The sequence below is a fragment of the Meles meles genome, chromosome 3, assembly GCF_922984935.1.
Source record: "Meles meles chromosome 3, mMelMel3.1 paternal haplotype, whole genome shotgun sequence".
Lineage (NCBI taxonomy): Eukaryota > Metazoa > Chordata > Mammalia > Carnivora > Mustelidae > Meles > Meles meles.
Window position 1 is genome coordinate 49,633,376 of NC_060068.1, and position 19,133 is coordinate 49,652,508.

The 19,133-nt window shown below is 43.4% G+C and overlaps 1 protein-coding gene across 1 annotated transcript in view; it reads left to right on the forward strand.

Annotated features, from left to right (window-relative positions):
• Positions 1 to 10,886: 10,886 nt before the first annotated feature.
• Positions 10,887 to 19,133, forward strand: part of LOC123938932 (neuronal regeneration related protein) — a 28,682-nt gene continuing 20,435 nt past the window's right edge. Inside the window, exons 1-3 of the mRNA XM_046000723.1 lie at positions 10,887 to 10,910; positions 11,292 to 11,333; positions 12,651 to 12,715. Coding sequence (XP_045856679.1) covers positions 12,713 to 12,715 — 3 coding nt within the window. The 5' untranslated portion in view covers positions 10,887 to 10,910; positions 11,292 to 11,333; positions 12,651 to 12,712. The remainder of the gene's footprint in view (positions 10,911 to 11,291; positions 11,334 to 12,650; positions 12,716 to 19,133) is intronic.

A 19,133-nucleotide genomic window follows, 5' to 3' on the forward strand; every position in this document is an offset into this window, starting at 1 on the left:
ATTCCTTTGCTTCTCCTATGCCTTTAGTTTTGTTGATTGTTTCCTTCACTGTGCAGAAGATTTTTATTTTGACAAAGTCCCAAAGGTTCATCTTTTCTGGGCAGCTGGGTGGGTCAGTGGGTTAAAGCCTCTGCCTTCAGCTCAGGTCATGATCCCAGGGTCCTGGGATTAAGCCCCGTATTGGGCTTTCTTCTGGGTGGGGAGCCTGTTTCCCCCTCTCTCTCTGCCTGCCTCTCTGCCTGTTTGTGATCTCTGTCTGTCAAATAAATAAATAAAATCATTAAAACAAAAAAGTTCAGGGGCGCCTGGGTGGCTCAGTGGGTTAAAGCCTTTGCCTTTGGCTCAGGTCATGATCCCGGGGTCCTGGGATCGAGCCCCGCATTGTGCTCTCTGCTCCGCAGGGAGCCTGCTTCCTCCTCTCTCTCTGCCTAGTTGTGACTTCTCTCTGTCAAATAAATAAAATGTTTAAAAAAAAAAAAAGTTCATCTTCACTTTAGTTTTCCTTGCCCCCAGAAATATGTCTTCTTATGCCTTTAACACTCCACAGATTCATGCCACAGTACCTTTGCCCTTGCTTTCCTCCCCTCTGATAGAATACTTACCCCCCATACCTTTCGGCTGCTGGCTCTGGCTCATTTTGCAGGTCTTATCTCAAGTATCAGCTCAAAAAGCCCACCCCCAAGCCATTCTTTGCCTCATCCTTTAAGACATTGTTTTTCTTTATCTTAAAACGCCTTGCTTACTAACTTATTTGTATTATGAATTGTGGTTGTAGAATTAAATTCCATTAGGACAGTGCCAGGGTCTGTCTTGTTCACTGTTCTATTTCCAGTGCTGAGCTTTTTCCTCTGTGCATAATAAGCAGATGCTCAACAAATACTTAATGAATCGAATGAATGGTGTCACAAGGTGTAATGGGTCATCAGGGAAGCTTCACAAAAGTGGTAATGTTTGACTTGAGGCTGAAGGATGCTGTTTAAAATATAGGCCTAACACCAACCAGAGATGATCACAAGAATGAGTTGAGGAAGGTTTTTCACCTGATGTGAGTGAGCACACGGAAGTGTGACCATTTGTAAAAACAGAGAACAGAAGATATTCCCAGGCTTCCAAGAAAGTACCTTCAGTTTGGGGTAACATGAGTTTCTGATGCCTGCAGGACACACAGATAGCAAAGTGCCAGGGACACTAAGTCAAAGGAGGCTAACACGTCTGTGTTGAAGACAGAGATTTCTGCTACCTTGCAAAGCCACTAGCAGAGTTGCCATGGAGCTACTCCAAAGCATGGGCCTTTTAGGATTACTTTAATAAGTAAGTTCTGTTTTGTTTTGGGGTTTGTTGTTTGTTTGTTTGGGGTTTTTTTTTTTTTTTGGTAATTTACAGCACATTTTGTGAAAATTACTGAAAAGGTGCTGAAGCTCGACTCTAAAACATAAAGCTGGGCTTTTAAAATCTTGAACCATGTTTATCTCATTAATGTGTCCTGTAAAATCTTCCTTTTCATATATGTTGCAAAAATATAGTTCTGTCTCCTCTCAGGTCAGCCTAACTCAAGTTGAAGCATCAAAATTCCTGACTGTTTGGATTCCCAAGGATGTGTTTATATATCGCCAGTGGAGGCTTTGTTCATGTGTATCCTTAAATTCCTAGGGTAGGAGAGATGCTCAGGTAAATTGCAATTTATGAAAAGTGGACAAAAAGTGTTGGGTCGGTGGCTCCAGGAATGCAGGAGGAACAATAGAAATGACCGCCGGGGCCGCCATCTTGCAGACCCCCCCACCCTTCCTCAACCCTTGATTCTCCCACCAAAAGGATGTATGCCCAGGTCACGTCTCCATAGGTAACCCGATACCTATGCAGGAAACAGAAGTATCAGGACCCCCCACCCTACCACCTACCATATATGGATTTGAGCCAATGCCCTGCCTTGACCCGATAAAAGACCCCCACCGCCTCCCTCCCAGTGCAACTTCCCCCACTGGGCTTTCCAGAGTCACAGAACCTCGCCTGAGGGTGCCCACCTCCTCCCGGTGCGACTTTCCTGGCTCCCCTTCTCCTGAGCCCTGAAACTTCGCTGGAGATTGCCTTTAATAAATCTGGCCTTGCGCCCACCTCACCTGGTGTTGTGTTTATCTGGCCTATAAAACTTTACAAAAAGAATTCAGGACATGTAAGACTGTAAAACTGCACATTTGTTGGCAGAAGGAATGAGAGAGCTTCTGACCTTAGCAACCAGTGAAGAGTTACCACCCAGAGGATTTATGTCAGAAAGAAATGTTCTCCCCTTGCCATACTGTTCCAGGAAAAAGCACTGACCCACTGCTTTCCTAGGCCTTTGGCCCCTGTCTCCCACCTAAACCGAAAGGGCACCCAACTCCATGGGGGGGGGGGGAAATCAAGGGACTGGTCATTTGAACTTGAGTTTGTGAGGAGGAACCAACAGAACTCCAGGGGGGAGAAAGGAGGCAGAGGGAGAAGGGAAGAGAGGGAGAAGGCCTAGTAGATGATGGTGGAGGAGGACACAAGAGGAGAGGTTTCCAAGTATCTCCTGGGCAGATTCAGTATGTGGGAGGATAACACAGCACCGCCTTGCACCAACCCCTCTACACCTGTGTTCTTGACTATCTGCCTGAAGAGTTCTCTCTCTAGTGAGGAGCTGACGTGCTGTACCCTATCAGCTCATCAGAGCGTAGCTGAGGGATTACAGCTGGATGCTTTAAGTCACTGACCTTTTGGCACAAAACGAGGGCAAGTCCATGAAGATGAAAACCTGGCCATTTTTCTTGGAACTGTCCTGATTTCAGCTTCTCAAAGTACACATTCTCAGAATTCTCAGGAAAGTCTCGTGGGCCTTCCTAGTTACGGAGTCAAATTCTCACTATTTTATCATGATGCCTTCGAGGATCAACAAAAATAAAATTCTACACTATTCTGAAGAAACGATTAGGATGCATTTTCCAACTCCAGCAAGGTGTTTAATTTAGAATGAAAGGGTTACATACAAGACCAAAGCCGAGGTGAACCTGAAGTTATGAAATCTGTGTGCTTTCAGAAGGAACTGTAAGCATAGTTACATGTGTAAGTGAGTACGTGTGGAGCAGGAGAAGAGAATCTGGGTTTTTTGGTGTTTTCGGACGGTATATCATCACCAGTATTTGGTGGCGTAACTGGTATATAGTGTCACTCAAACCCATTTATAAAAGAAATGGATCACCTCAGAGGATCACAAGCTGTTTTAGGGACAGTTTAGGTGATTGTGTTTTTAACAAACTCTTCTGCCTGAAGGACCATCTCATTTCTGTAAACTGTCAGAATTGATGATGTAGAAGGAAGATGAGCCTGTGAGAAAGTCAGAGAAGCCAGACACTATAGCCAAGAATTAGGGGAAGTCAGAGAGGGAAGGGCTAACCAGTGTCCACCGGATCTGGATATACTTTGTCGACCTCGGTGCACAGCAGGGGAGCTGAGAACAGGGTGGAGAAGAGAATGGGTTGGGGAGTCAGACTTCTGGGTTCAAGTCCCAGCTCTACTACTGACATCATGCTGAGCGCCTGGAGGGCGTAAACTCTCTCTGCCTCAGTTATTCCTCTGTGAGGTGAGGATGTCACAGAATCGGTACATGGAGTCCATGAGGTAATTGCCTGCACGTGGGCAGTGCTTGTTGCAAATGCTAGTCTTGGGGCAACGGAGGCAAAAAATAATGCAGTGCAATCATGATTTAGACAGTCTAATCTGTGTTCACTAACTGAGCTGTCATCCTAAAGGGTTCCCTTTGTTTTTCTCCCTTTTCCCCCATCATATATATATATATGTATGTGTGTGTGTGTGTGTGTGTGTGTGTGTAAGAAGTACGACAAACATGTGTGATATTATTAGTGAAATCCAAACACTTCCGTTATTCTTTACATCTGTATTTCTATGAATTCCAGGGGAATCTGATATCTGAAGCTTCTGGCTAGGGCTTCTTGAGTATCTCCACAAGGAGAAGAGGTAAATTACCCCAACTTCTGAGAAGAAGAAAAAACTCATTCTGAAGACAAAGAGCCTTGTCTTCCAATCAGCTTTTTCTTTCTTCGGTGTCAGCCCCTCCTTCCCTCTCCACTGAGTGGTCAGGTGGGGAAGGTGCCCCAAACACGATCCCAGGCATCTCGGGCTCTCTGGAATCCTAGAGTCTGAGGATGGCAGTAACGGGGACAGAACTTCACGCAGCTCTCAAGCTGCTCAAGTTAGTTTCAGAATTAGAGTTAGTATGTATGGAACACTGTAAACACAGCACAGTATCGGGGACGTTTAAATCTAAGGACTTTTTTTTCTTACTCCACCTCTTGAATGATAAGACAAGCACTACCTTCACATCATGTAATGATATATAGTTTGTGAGTCTTTTAGGGTATGAATTCTGCATTTCTCTAGCGTTATGGAGAATACACGTTGATTACGTTAATCACTTTTCAAATTCAGAATTTCCCATAGGAAAAAAACATTTTTTGTTAAGGGTAATTAACTAACACACACATACACACATACAGGGTGCACACCCACTGGAATTTTAAAATAATTTCCTTTTACTTGTTTTGGAACAGCATTAACCACCACTATTATTTTTAAAGTTTTGCATCACCATTCAGATAACTTTTAAGACAAGCAGAAGGCAAATTTTTAAATGTGTTTCATATGGTCTGTTTTGTAGGGTAGGATAATCTGGATAAATCTTCCTTTGAGACATTCCTTCCATTTATCTCTTTGTTTCTGCAACAGCTAGCTTGTTCTTCACCTCTAGAAAGGCTAACTTGACTTTTCCAGGGATTTCCAATTATTTCCAGATGTTGGACAAAATATAGGCCTGAGGGTACCATGATTTTCAAAAGTTCCTCACCTCTTACATTTGTCCTTGATCTTTTAAATGTTACGCTCATCATTGTGTTTTCTAGAGTGGCATGGGTTAGAAGTCATCCTGAATTCGCTTCCACATTCCTATTTCACATTTTGCTCAGTTTACACCTATTTTTCCTCCTTTCGTTGCCGGTGTCCCCAGGGTCAGTGGCTTGGTTCTTGATGTTTTGTGTTCCTTCCTGAGGCTTACTGAATTTTCAAATACGGAGGCGTTTTCTGAACTTATTCTCAGTGTGGGTTTCTAAGTGGTGAAGGGAGAATCCTCATCTGCGCTGCCTTCACCAGCTGTGTAAATACAGCTGGAAACTTGCAAGTAGACAGGGGCGAGATCATAAATAGGTTTCCTTATGTGTTTCAGAATGCTGTTCTGAGAACCACGGACCCTGAATTCCAGATGAGCCTCCACAACTCCAACTTTCATATACATATTTAATGGGACTTTCTAGATTGGGACAAAGCCTTGTCCTTAGAGAACACATTACTTCTTTAGCTTCCAGATCTTTCTTGGACCTTCCATTTTTATAGTATCCCCAAATTCATAACAAACAGAAATATTACAGATCTTCTACCCTTCCGGATGTTTGGTGCAAGGAAAGTGCATTAGTTTGCTAAGGCTGCCATAGTAAAGTACCACAGACACGGTGGCTTAAACCAGGGGGATTTATTTTATCACAGCTCTAGAGACGGAGAGAGAAAGAAACTGGTAGATGGCTGTCTTCTCTCTATGTCTTCCCATGGGCTTTCCTGTGTGTGACTGTGCCCAAATCTCCTCTTCTTACAGAGACACAAGTCGCAATGGATTAGGACCTACCCTCAAGACTTCATTTACCTTAATTACCTATATAAAGACCCTATCTCCAAATACAGTCACATTCTGAGGTACTGGGGGTTATCACTTCAACATACAAATTTTGGAGAGGATACGAGTCAACCCATCTTAGGAAGGAAGCACGAGGAAGAGGGAGACGGCGAGAAGGAGCTTATTCACAGCTTGCTGTTGGAACATAGGCTATGCGGGTTCTACTCTCAGTAGGTATAAAACTGAACTCACTATCACTCCCTTCTCCTCCCAAATCCACTCTTCTTCCCATATTTTCCATTTTAGGAAGGAGCATGAGCAGTCACAAAGCCAGAAATCTGGGATCATCCTAGACTCTTTTCTCCAGCTAATCTCTAGTACTCTATCAAGCCCCCAAGGAACCCTGCAATTCTGCCTCCTTCCCTCTTCTCCTTTCCCATGGGCCATTCAGGATTACTCACCTGGATTACTATAAATAGTCTCCTAATTGATCTCACTTCCTCAATTCTTCCCCTTCTCTCTACCCAAATGTATCCTCTGAATTGGGCAAAGAATAATCTCTCTAGGGGGAAACAATCTGTTCATGTCACTTTCAGATTAAATATCATCTATTGTTGTATATTGCTTTAAGCGTAGAATTTAAATTTCTTAGCTCAAGCATGCAATAAAATTCTTTCCTTTCAGTTTGACTGGTTGAACTTAGGTCACATGCTTATCTATAGCCCATTATCAGCTCCAAACAATTTAATACATTGATGGGCTAAAACCACCAGGGTCTGTTCTTCAGAATCACTTTCCCTGGAATTTGGGGACTATATGGCAGGGGGTTGGGGGTGGGTGGGAAGGAGGAAGACTAGGACAAATCGGGGTTTCATTAAGAAAGAGGAGGAGGAAAGAAACAATGGGTGTTAGGCAAGTTACCAGAAATGTCTACTATAGTCTGTTCCTTCATGGAACTTACAGTCTGGTGGTAAAGACAGAAAAATAAAGCCAAGGTTACAGCAGTGTGATAAGGACAGTGGCAACCCCTAAGCACAAAGACTCCTTTCTAAATCAGGCCAGAGGTTCAAAGCACATTTCCTAAAAGAAGTGATATATAACCTAAATTTATGAAGCAAGAAACACACTGGAGAAAGGGAAAGGGCCATTCTGGCAGCAGGTACAGCAAGTGAAAAGGTCCAAGAGTCATGCCACAGAGTCACTCACTCGAAAACTGTGCAGCATTGAGACTGAGCAGAAGGGGATAGGAGATGAGCCTCAGAGAAGATACATTGTATAAGGTTGGTTGTATAAAGCTGCTTATAATACCTATTGTTTGAGCCTGTGTAACCGCACTAAAGGCCAAACGTAGTCTGTAGTTTCACATAACACAGCACTCTGGTCCTCTGGTGTAAACCCCAGTCTAACAGTGAAGAAGGTTAAACCAGTTCTCAGGGGGCAGAGAGTGCTGACTCTGACCACTTTACATCTAGCCTTTTGCCCAGAGCCCAAACTCATTGAACTTGTTACCCCAAACCATGAATGACACAGAAAATAAACACAATTGCAAGACTATATATTTGAGATGCATTTGAGTATATGAAGATACTTTGAGAATGAAATGCCTAAGGGAGGTTGAAGGAAAAGCCTGCATCTAAAACCTATCCTCATTTTTTAAAAAGATGAATCTTTTTTTTTTTTTTTAAGATTTTATTTATTTATTTATTTGACAGACAGAAATCACAAGTAGGCAGAGAGGCAGGCAGAGAGAGAGGGGAAGCAGGCTCCCCGCTGAGCAGAGAGCCTAATGTAGGACTCCATCCCAGGACTCTGGGATCATGACCTGAGCCGAAGGCTCTATGTGCCCCAAGCCTATCCTCTTTTTGACCAAACCCTGGATGGAATGTTCTTTGACAACCATGCAAAGGACAGAACACAAGGGTCAGCTTCTGACCTAGGATTCTTGCATTCCGGAATCACCTGGCTATCCCCGTCACCGAGCAAATTCCTTAGCTCATGATTTACCCCTTCCTCTACCCCAAATGTCACTTTTCCCCTTCTTCAGTTTGCTGGCTTTTCTTCACTCTTTACAAATTCAGCTTAAGCATCGCCTCCTTTAGAAAACTGTCTTTGAGCCCCCTGGTCTGATTGAGAAAGGAGCCTCCGACCTCGCAGGGCGCCCTGTGCCAAGAGCTCGGTCTACAGTTGTCCTTATCACTCTGCGCTGCGGCTTTGGTTTAGTTGCTTCTCCACCCCCTCACCCGAGACTGCAGATCCCATGAAGATAAGGACATTGCCCAGTTCTTTGCCGTCTTTCCTAAGAACACCTTGCTTTTGTTCAGATCTCTGTCCCTCCTGCACACAGTGCACATGACTCAGGGGAGGCCCCTCTCCCACCTCAACAAATGGATCTGATTGTTTAAGACAGTGGTTCTCAACCAAAGGCAACTTTGCCCCTTTGAGGAACATGTGACAATCTCTGGACACACATTTGGTTGTCACCACCAGGGTTTGCTACTGGCATCCAGTTGGTAGACGCTAGAGATGCCACTAAATATCCTACGAAAAATAGGACTTCTCCCTTCCCCCACCCCACACCTTGGCCCCATCAAAAAACCATTCAGGGGCACCTGAGTGGCTCAGTGGGTTAAAGCCTCTGCCTTCGGCTCGGGTCATGATCCCAGGATCCTGGGATCTCTGCTCAGAGGGGAGCTTGCTTCCTCCTCCTCCTCCTCTCTCTCTCTCTCTCTGCCTGCCTCTCTGCCTACTTGTGATCTCTGTCAAATAAATTAAAAATAAATAAATAAATAAATAAAAAATCATTGAGCCCCAGAAGTCAACAGCACTGACATTGAGGCATCCTATAGGAAGTCAGTGTTAGCGTGACTTTGCTTCCCAAATGGTCTAGGGATAAATATATGCCCTAAGCAATCAATGAGACTGAATTGGAGGGCTGGTGTTCTACGACTGGGAAAGAACTGGATGATGAAGCTAGAAAGTTGGATTGAGGTCACACTGTGGTGAGATCTGAGTGGAAGGCTAAAGTGTGGTCTTGATCCTGTAAGGAAGCAGGGGGTGCTGTGATTAGAAAGGTATTTCAGGAGAGTGGGTCTGCCATACAACCTGTAGGACAGATGGGAGGGGCTGGAGTGTGCTAGCCAGGATTGCGGGAACCGGTGATCCTCACATCTCCTGAGTGAGGTGGTGTGGCGCGAGTTCCTTCATGTCCATAGTGTTTAGTACAGTCTCCTCTACCCAGAAGGGCTCAGGAATGTTTCTTCGATAGTCAGATTGTAACCATTTTCTGGAACACAGTAAATAGACTATGATTCTAACCCAGTGTTCTTGTTTCTTAAAAAAACAAAACAAAATAAAAATGATGTCACCCGTATGTTTGTGGCTATAGCAAAGAAAAAATAACATATAATAAATCCCCAATTTCTCTGTGTTTTTAAAGGGCATCTTAGTAAGTTTTGCATAAATACTAAAGTCAGTGTGTTGTGTGTATGTTTTCTTGTAGAAGTAATTTTTGAACATATCTTCCTGGGATAGATTTTTGATTGATGTGGAAGTACAGTGCCTTCTTGGATTACTTTTGAGGCCAAAGATTTCAATGTTGAGGTGCCTTTGAACCAGACTTCTGGGGATTTAGACCTACCTAAGCAGCCTGAGTTTCTTCCTGTCCCACCTTCTGACTCACTCCCCAGACCATCTACCTGGGAGGTGAACATTGGCTCTGAAGGCATTTAGGAGGTTTGATGAATTTTGTGTCCTCGATTTGTTCCTAGTAATAGCTCCAAGGTAAGTTTTTTGCGGAAAAATGTGATGGTTTAGATTAATTCAGGGAAACTCCTAGCTGGTCCCTTACGTGTCACATTCACTGGCAGCTTAGTAAGGATTTGCCTCCGCAGTGGCTTTTGTAGTGTGAAAGATCTATGGGCCTGGCAACAACTTTATAGATAATTTATTCTTCAGAATTAAGAGTGTAAAATATTGCTATTTAAGGTGTGCTCTATCTATACCCAACAAAACCTTAAATCTAAAAAATAAGACCGTCCATAAACATGTTTTTGTAAATTCTCCCTCCCCGGCACCCTCTTGTCTGTCTCTCTGTTGTGGTGTGAGAACACAGCTTTCAGTGATTAGAACTAAAATGTGAATATAAATGTAGAATAGGTTATGATCTTTTATATCTTTCTTCTTGGCAAAGCATTTTAATTAGGAAATAATCTTCCCCTCTAACTTCTGACATTTACCATAAAATGATACTTTGTTTTGTTGGCAACAAAACCAAGTTGTAGCAAAATTTTGAGCTGTTACACTACTATGAAGATAGTCAGATTTTAAACAAGAACAATTTAAAAAAAAAATCCGAAATGTAAAGCACATTTTAAAAATGCAATATGCAAATTTAAAAAGTATGATTTTAGTAGGGCAAAGAGCAGGGGTAACAGGCTAAATCCTTCAAGGAAAAAGGAGCAAGAGGGGAGTGTGTCTCGGGCTGATCACACCAGGTCGCCGCTCTTGCCTGCTCGGGCGCGTGCAGCAGTGTGCACGCGTGTGCACGCGTGTGTGCACAAGTGTGTGCCCACGTGTGCGCGCGCAGCCTCGGGGCCTCTGGGCTGGGCCTTCGGGGTGCTCCCCAGCCCGGGCTTCCTGCGGACTGGGGCGGGCTCGCGGAGCCGGCGGGGCTGCGGGCCGGCCGGGCTGTGCGCAAACGCGTGCCTCGCGGCTCTTTGTGTGTCGGTGTGCGGCTCCGCGCCGCCGGCGGGCACCATTTTCTGCTTCGCTCGGGACAGGCACATAAAAGGGAAGGCGGCTGCCGCCCGTCGCCGTCCTCTTTCCCTCAGATGCCCTCTGCTGCAGGTTTATTATTACAGTACGGGCCGCGCCGCCTCTCCCCGCGGCTTGGCGGCCTGCCGGGCTGTGCAGCGCTCTGGCCGCCTTCACGCCTGGCGCGCCCCCAAACCGCCTCCTCCGCCTCCTTATTTGTCTGAAAAGCAACCGCACGTCCAGGCGTAGAAGCCCGCCCGGGGCGGGAGAGACCGGGCCGGGGTGTGCGCGCGCCGCGCTCCGGGGCGGGGCCGGGGCGGCGCGCGGGTCTGCAGGGGCCCCTTTGTCCCCCAGTGGCGGGCGCAGTGGGGGCGGCGCGGCGCGCGGTGCGCCCGGGGTGCGGGGTGCCTGGGCGCGCGCGCGCTGGCCGCTCGCCGATGGGGCCCGAGTCGCCGATTCCTGCCGAGTAAGCAGTCTGGCTCCGCCGCGGCCGCACAGTGGCAGCAAGGCTGGGGCGCTGGCGCTGCGCCAGCCCCATCAGAATTAGCTCATTGTTCACTAGCACACTGGCAGCAGAGAGAGGGAGAGGGAGAGGGAGAAAGAGACTGAGACTCTTAGAGAAAGAGACACACACACACTCTTGGAGAGAGCGGGAGGCAGAGAGACCTCCCCTCCTCCTTTTTCCACGGCTGCACTTCTTGGAAGTGAAGCCGGTTTGGGTTTTGTTTCCCTTCCCCCTCCTCTCTCCTCTTCCTCCACCCCTTTCCCCTCCCCCTCCCCTCCCCCTCCCCCCCCCCCAGCTGTCTTTCTAGCATGATGCCCTTTTTCATCCACATTTGTGTTTCAGGTGTAGAGAGGAGAGAGTGAACAGGGAGCGGGGCTTTTGTCTGTAAGTATATGCTATTCCCATCCCCGGCCGGGAGCGCTGCTTTCTCTTTTGTGTCGATTTCTTGCCATTGCTCTTAGCTGGACCCTTCAGCCCTGCAGAGTTCATGCTTCTTCCCTCTCAATTTTAAAGAGCCGAAGCGTGTACCTTGAAGAAATACTGGTATTTTGGTCCTGCTGCATTAAGGCTGGAATTTAACTTGGGCTTTTTTTTTTTTTTTTTTTTTTTTTTATGCACAAGTTAAGAGGGAGAATTCTTTTGGGAAGGGGTGGGGTTTTTTGCTTGATGGTGTGGTTAATTTTTGTTCTTCTTGCTCATAAAGCATTGTTAGGAACTGTTTTTGTTTCTTTGCATTAGGTGCACTTTGGTGCATGCCCCCCCCCCACCCCCTTGATTAAATGAATTCGTGTCCCTCCATCCGTACACTTTATTACTCTCTCCGCGCTGCTGCCGCCGCCAAGGGTCTTCTCAGACATTCTATCTTGCAACACTTTTTCTGCATTTTCTTATGAAGCACTTGAACTTTGGGGGAGGGAAGGCTTAAAAAGAAATGACTGCTTTCTGCTTGATGATGATAATAATCTGATTTGCATTTATGTGTATTTATAATAACATTATAGGAAAACTCTAAGAGCTTATGATACCCTCTTGGAGAACTTTTAGTTTCTCCATTCATCTTAATTTTTGTCATAACTTATGTTAACAAAAGAACCGTGTTCTGCTGACATGAAGGCTGAGAGGAGAATCACTGCAGCATATACATTAGTGTTTGTTTGGTATAGAGAGAAGGGCATAATGGTGTATATTCCTGACTTTTTCCCCCCCAGTGTAGTGTGTGTTTGTTTTTTTTTTTTTAAACACGGAAGGTTATGTAATGCAGTGCCATTTCCAAAAATATCCACTCTGAGGCATTACACTACACGGTGGAAGGCTGATTCCTATTCTGCTGTCTTGATTGCAAATATACTGCCAGTAGTATGTCTGGGAACAAAGAGCAGCCAGAAAACAATCTATCTTTACCACTTGGTTCTACTTTTAAGTTGCTAAACCTTTTGAACTCCTTCAATTGAAAGATGAACCAAACACTTAAGAATAGCCCAGGACTCTGCAAAGCGGGTACCAGGGATTCCTTTGTCCCCTATTTAAGCCTATAGACCCTTGGAAAGCTCCCTCCGAAGCCCCAGTGGTTACAATAATTTGCATGTAACTTATCTTAACCACGGAAAATGGCTATTTGTCTGTAACCTTTCAACAGACATTTTTTCATTTGCTGACCTGCGGTGAGGCGATTTGTCTATTGTGTTTAAACATATTTTGCAGGTTGGTCTCCCTGGACTGAAGAGAGGGAGGGTGCGAGGCCAAGACTGTTAGCGATTCTCAAAATGGTAAGAGTGGGTCATCAGAGGGATTCTCAGTAGATTCTTATCAGTCTTTATTTCATGTAAATAACAACCACCCGCCTTCACCCTGCCTCAACCCCTTATTGTTCCTACCCCATTTGACCTTTAAAAGGGTCTCTCTCTCTCTCTGGCATGTGGGAGCTTTGCAGTACAGCAATTTATATGAGCTGGATGTGGTGAATTAGATCTTTTGATTTGCAATCATTTTGAATAGAAGACTGAAATTCCTCTTTCAGAAGCGAAGATTTATTTAACTTGAACAACGGAAAGTGTTCTGTTCTTTAAGAAGAGTGATGTGTTGTGACACGCAGAGAAGAGGGGGCAACAGTAGATCTCAGACAAAGCAGTGGGTCCTAGTTTAGAGATAGCTAGAACTTACCCACGGGGTAGGAGTCTGTGTCCTGCTAACCAAATAGCCATAGTATCTGCTCGCCTTAAGAGCAATATACATGAAGAGCATGGTCTTTGATATTACTGTACTCTGTCTCTTGTATTTCAAATGGTATTGATACTTTTTGTGGACTTGTAACTTCACTTCGGAGGGGCATTACTCAGTTTCAGAAGTCAAGCATGCTACCTCTAAAGGAAAGTGTGACTATTTCAGATGAGTATTATGATCCACAGAGAGGGCAGTTTCGTGTTTGGTGACTGATTAAAGAGCAAAAGAGATGAAATACATATCAGACGCCGTTGAGTAAGTACATTGGCCTCGTATGAAAAAATGTCCTCCTTGGAAATAAGGTTGGACTGCAAAAAAATAACAGAAATGTCCAACTTTTCAGTTAAGTACAACATGTCCCACTGCAGATGTTTATACTCTCTAAAACACCTCTTTGCCACTTAGAATGTGTGATTTCCAAATTTAGTTTTTAGGGTTTTTTTTTTTCTTTTTTTAAACGAGGGTGGAATTTAATGAATCAAAATCGAATCTGATATACTGGATGTTTTCTTTGAGAACAACCCAAGTATAAGCTTCCAAGGAGAAGAATGAATCAGAGCAATTAAATGAGTTCAGTTTGAATCCTATTAGCAAGTAAGCTCTTTATTTTTTGTGTATGCCTCACCGTCAGTTCAACAGGTGGGTGTCAAAGCCTCAAGTAAAATAGCTCTTGCTCACACTCGGAGCGTAGAGGCCAAATTAAGGAACACGAGGTGGAAGGGCAAAAGGGATGAGCAGAAAATTCAACTGGTCAGGGGGTTTGCACGAACATTCCTAACTTCATATTAAACTCCTCCTCAGTCATTGTCTCAGAGTGCTAGGATGGTAATAAAATGCACTGCTGCAGAGTATTTTTCTTTTCTTTTTCCTGAGACTGGCCCCATCCACTTGTCTGGTAGCTCTTTATCCAGAATCTTACCCGCTGTGTCTCCGTAGGTAGACCATGAAAGTTCATGTATGTTGTAATATGTCCAGTGACCAATTTGGTTAAACATAAATCCGACCGCTTGCCCTGTCAGAACTAGCCCTATAGGTCACGCTCCGGGAGTAAATATCATGTTTCTGTGTTAGTGAGTGCAGTGAGCTTCGTGAAAGGCCAGCGTGTGTGCCAAAGCCGAGAATGAAAGTTGGAACGATTAATGCACAAGAGTAAATCTGAATTATTATTGCATGTTGTTAATTTCTTACAGTTGTCCTTTATGTATGGTGGCAGGATGAGAAATCACAGTTTGTTGCTCTTGGAAGGATTTTTACTCATGGAAAAACTCTCACAACTTTTTGGTGATCCTTTCATCAAGATGTCAGTCCCTTTTGGCACAAGCCCATTGCCTGAAATGAAACCACCGACAGTTTTTGTCTGTGGGTGATTCCAAGTAACTTTCTAGCAATTCGCTTTTTCCGGGAGGCCTGAGCTCTTAGAAGTCTTTGCATATGTTAATGTTTTTAAAAAGTTTCCAGTTTATTCTTTAAAAAACCATTATTAGTGGCACCTCCTTTTCTCCTTTTTGGCAAAATGAAGTTATTTTCCTTCCTCGATTAAAACTGGAATTACTTTGCTGATCTCTGTGACTGGCTTACTTAGAGGAATGATGTAGCCTGCATACAATGGAAACTTTGGCTGGGGAGGCAGTAGCTCTAACACCTGGCCGCCTCTGGAAAATGGATGAACATGCCTTTTCTGTTAAATGTGTATTTCCATTTACATAATTTGAAACACTAAAGAGCATCTAATTTAGTTTAGATTAATTTAGTTTAGTTAAGAGCTTATGCCAAATACAAATTTATAATCAGCTCATTCCAGGGTAAGAAATTACTGGTAGATCTCAGAGTTCAAAACAAAGAGATTCAGTATCTAGACATTTTATAAACCCTAAAATGATGATGTTCCACAGCAATAATTTGAAGAAACTCAAGAATCCTAGAGTGCCTTTATTTAAAAAAAAAGAAAAAATTTTTTTTGTTAATTCTCCCAGGCACTAATCACATTGTATTCTGTGTTAGGGGATTCTCTGAGCACAATTGCGGGGGGGGGGGGGGGGGGGGCACACCATGTATATAGATAACAATGTATTGTGTTGTACAACTCAATCTCAATACTGTTAAAAGGTGTAATTTTGAATATAGTTTGCTGTGTCTTAGTTGACCAGAGTGTTAGTTCAGTAACCCATTCCCAAACTTTTTAGGTTATCTAGTAAACGTGCATTTTTCCAGTTGCCCTTTTTAATTTTTATTTATTTTTGCAATTAACAAGATATTATGAGTCTGCGGAGAGCATCCATATTTCTTTAATTTATATTTGGCTTTTTGTTAAATTTGAATTTCTGAGATATATTTTATATGGGCTTTTGGTATTTAGGTGTTTTATTTTCAAGGTACTTGCTTCAGATACTTTCTTCAATGGTAAGAAAATACTAAAGAATGAGCAGATGATCTTATTGGATAGTTTGAAAAAAATGAATTATTTAATCCAGTGTCCAGGTTAAGTCCTGATTTTGAACAGGACCACCCTCTGTGCAGTAAGCTTGCCTTTGCGTACCTGTGTGCACGGACTCACAGTGACCTCACGTGGACTCATTACGTTTTTGTTTTTTTTTTAATATTTTATTTATTTGACAGAAATCACAACTAGGCAGAGAGGCAGGCAGAGAGAGAGGAGGAAGCAGGCTCCCCGCGGAGCAGAGAGCCGATGTGGGGCTCGATCCCAGGACCCTGGGATCATGACCTGAGCCGAAAGCAGAGGCTTTAACCCACTGAGCCACCCAGGCGCCCCGGACTCATTATGTTTTAATGGAGATCTAGGAATTGGAACAATTTAAGTTCTCTCTAAGGCTGATTCTGAGCTTTTTTAAAAAGATGAGTTGACTCTATTGTACTGTTCATAGAGCTCTGCTTTTTGTACAGTCTGTGAAGTGGCATTCATGGGTTTACAAGGAGACTCTTTCAATAATCTCTCCATTAACATAAGGTTTTCTTGTTTAAAGAGAAAGACAAAGATTGAGGAGGGATGAGGTCCTATTGGTAGCTGTGCCCTTGGGCTTTGGAATGTAAATTTACAGGTTGCTCAGTCGATTGTGGAGATGCTGGAGAGTACCTAGGAAGGTAATTTTATATGGTGCTATCTTACAAAAGGCCTTCCAGCACCCTGAGAGGGGGAGATTGGAGATTGTTTGGGGAATTAGGACAGTACGGATTTTCTATCCAGCTTTAACAAACCCAGTTCAACTTCCTCTGGAGTTATATAGATAATTCAGGCAAGAGAAGGCATTTGAGCAGAAATCTTAGAATAAACAGCTACTCAGAGTGTCACTCTATTTTTAACCTGATAGAATCCTTAAAAATTGGTATGTAAAGCAGATCATCATAAGTACATTAAAGGAATTTATTTTAAATCTTAAAATTAGTACTTCTAAAGTAGAAAAACACACTTCTGAAATGTGAGTACTTCAGAACAATGCAATAAAATATGAACACTTCACTAAATTAGATGAGGGACCTCTAAATGATGAGTGTTATACATTAAGGATTCATCCACCTTGGACTGAGTGGGGAGCCTTGGGGTGAACTACTGGCTTCCTTGGTCTGACACATTTTTTTCTTAGTGGTATTTTTGGCTAAAAAGTCTTTTAAGGTCTTATCCACACAGCCAAAGTGAAATGGAGCATTGATCACTTATTGGAATAATTGTGCCTAAAACAAAACAAAAAACTTGATTTCCTGGTTCGTCGTGGCTATTCAAAATGTTGCTAGAGTGATAGAGGAGTGGGAAGGAGTTGCCTAAATGATCTGTGTAATTTCTTTGTTATACAGGAAAAGACTAGGGATAAGGAAATCTTATCAGCAAATTCAGTATGAGTACATCAGAGGAAAATGTATTGAATGTACTTGGACTGGGTCATCTTGGCTGATCAGGATATATTAAAAGATTCCAATTTTAAACTGCTCTTTTGCTTTGAACTGGAAAACAGATTAACCATAAATCTTAGTCCACATCTGTAGAAATTATGGTTGCTAAAAATAACATTTATTGAGTCTAAATTTATCTGAAATAGATATTTCTAGACATATTTTGCAGGTAGGGACAGCTTCAAGGATTTCTGTCTCAGTGGTTTAAAAAAATAGCAGTGACCCTGAAATTGATCTGCTAGTGCATGACAAGTATTAGCAGCTCTAATGGCTTGGGATTTAAGCATTAACATGGCTCTCAACTAAATTCTAAATATCAATTCAGTTATTAGTAGCAATGACATGGTATTAACCTGGGTGTAACACTAGATTATACTGTCCTGCATTATTTGTTGGTTGAGTCATATTCATTTCTTCTGTTGACCAAATAACTTATAGGATCCCAGAGGGTTCATAAACTTCATATGCAGTGCTTAATAAAGTTTTAAATACATGTTAGAAGCTCAATAAATATTGGGTTGGACTTGTAAAAGTTCATCCTAAATGACTGAATCATGTTTAGTTTTGGTGATCTGGAAGTAATTTGTATCCTTACCTTTTTCTACGAGCTAGGAAATTGAAGTGAATGTAATTTTAGTTTTCACAGTAAATTATTTTCCATGATTTATTAACAAGAGACAAAATTTGTGGTTAGGCCATAAAGCCACTTGCCAAAAGAGAGTGGCTTGCAATTGTTCCCACTGACCAGCTGTTAGAGCCACACTCTGATCAACCCGGTGATATGCTGGGCTCAATCCAGCTGTGGCGCTCAAAGCTTACAGCAACTTTTCCCATAGCCCTAAGAATCCCCTCCGAGATCTGGGGGGAGCTCTGACCCCCTAGTACTGGAACTTTAAAGCCCTCACTTATTTCTAGTATAATCTGATCCTACGATATTATGAAAATGACCCTGAGAACACAAAGGTACCATGACTGAAAGTATTGAAGAGAATGAGAAGAGTTAGTTGTAGGATTGTGCGTCTGTTCCCATACCAACTGTACAAGTGCTTTATGAGCATTTTATCCGTGCTTCATTCTCCCGCATTATGGAAGACGCACACTTGGCCTCTGCCTTCAGTCGACTTGTATTTTTAGTTGTGGAAGGAAGACTAACGTGTGCGACGAATTTAATGTCAGGTGGTATAATCTGGTTCTAAATTGTAAGATGCAGAAGAATGATGTTATTGAACACTGGGGAATGGGGATGGTAGGGGAGACATTTTTTTAAGGAGGCAGAAATTAAGCTAGACCCAGAGACAGCAAATATGCACACCGCTACTAACTCCTACTATCCTGGTGGCAGATAGGCCAATCAAGCCTGATACTCATTCTCATTATTCAGCCTGAGTATAGAGCTCAGTAATAAGTGATTGGAGTTGGCATTAAATTTCAAACCTAGAAGTGGACTGTTTGCTCCTTGAGAGCAGGTACCATGCCTTCTTGAGCTTTTTATCCCTAGGGCTTAACACTAGTCCTTAACAATTACTAAGTGAATGAAGAATTAGAAATATTTGGATAGATTTAGATGAGAGAGAAGTGAATCCCAGATGAAGGGATTGCATTAGAAAGATACACTTTCTTGCAAGAGTAAGCATAGTGCACTTTTATACAGTGGGGACTGTCCTCCTCCCTATTTAGGGCCTCTGTGCTGTCAAGGACAGACCTCACAAACTAGACCTAGAAGTCAGGATTTGATGTGCTAAGTCAGAGGGAGTCACCACCAAGCCGGCATCTTAAAGGTGGCCTAGGGCTGTCACTCAGGTTCCAACCTGTCAGGTTTTTTGCCTTTGGACCGTGCCCAACAGAAAAGATCACAGACTTACACATACTTCTGGTTAGATGTCAGCTTATTGTGTTGGTGCCCCTCACTGTCCTTGGCTGGGGTGGAGTGGTGGAGAGAAGGAAGACCCCCTCGCTGCAAGGAACTGGGAAGGAAGAAGGGAGCGCAGTTAACCTCTTGCTCTCGAGAAGGTGACAGCACTTCGGCCGGCCATGCCCAGCCACTCCGTCAGTGCCCACATG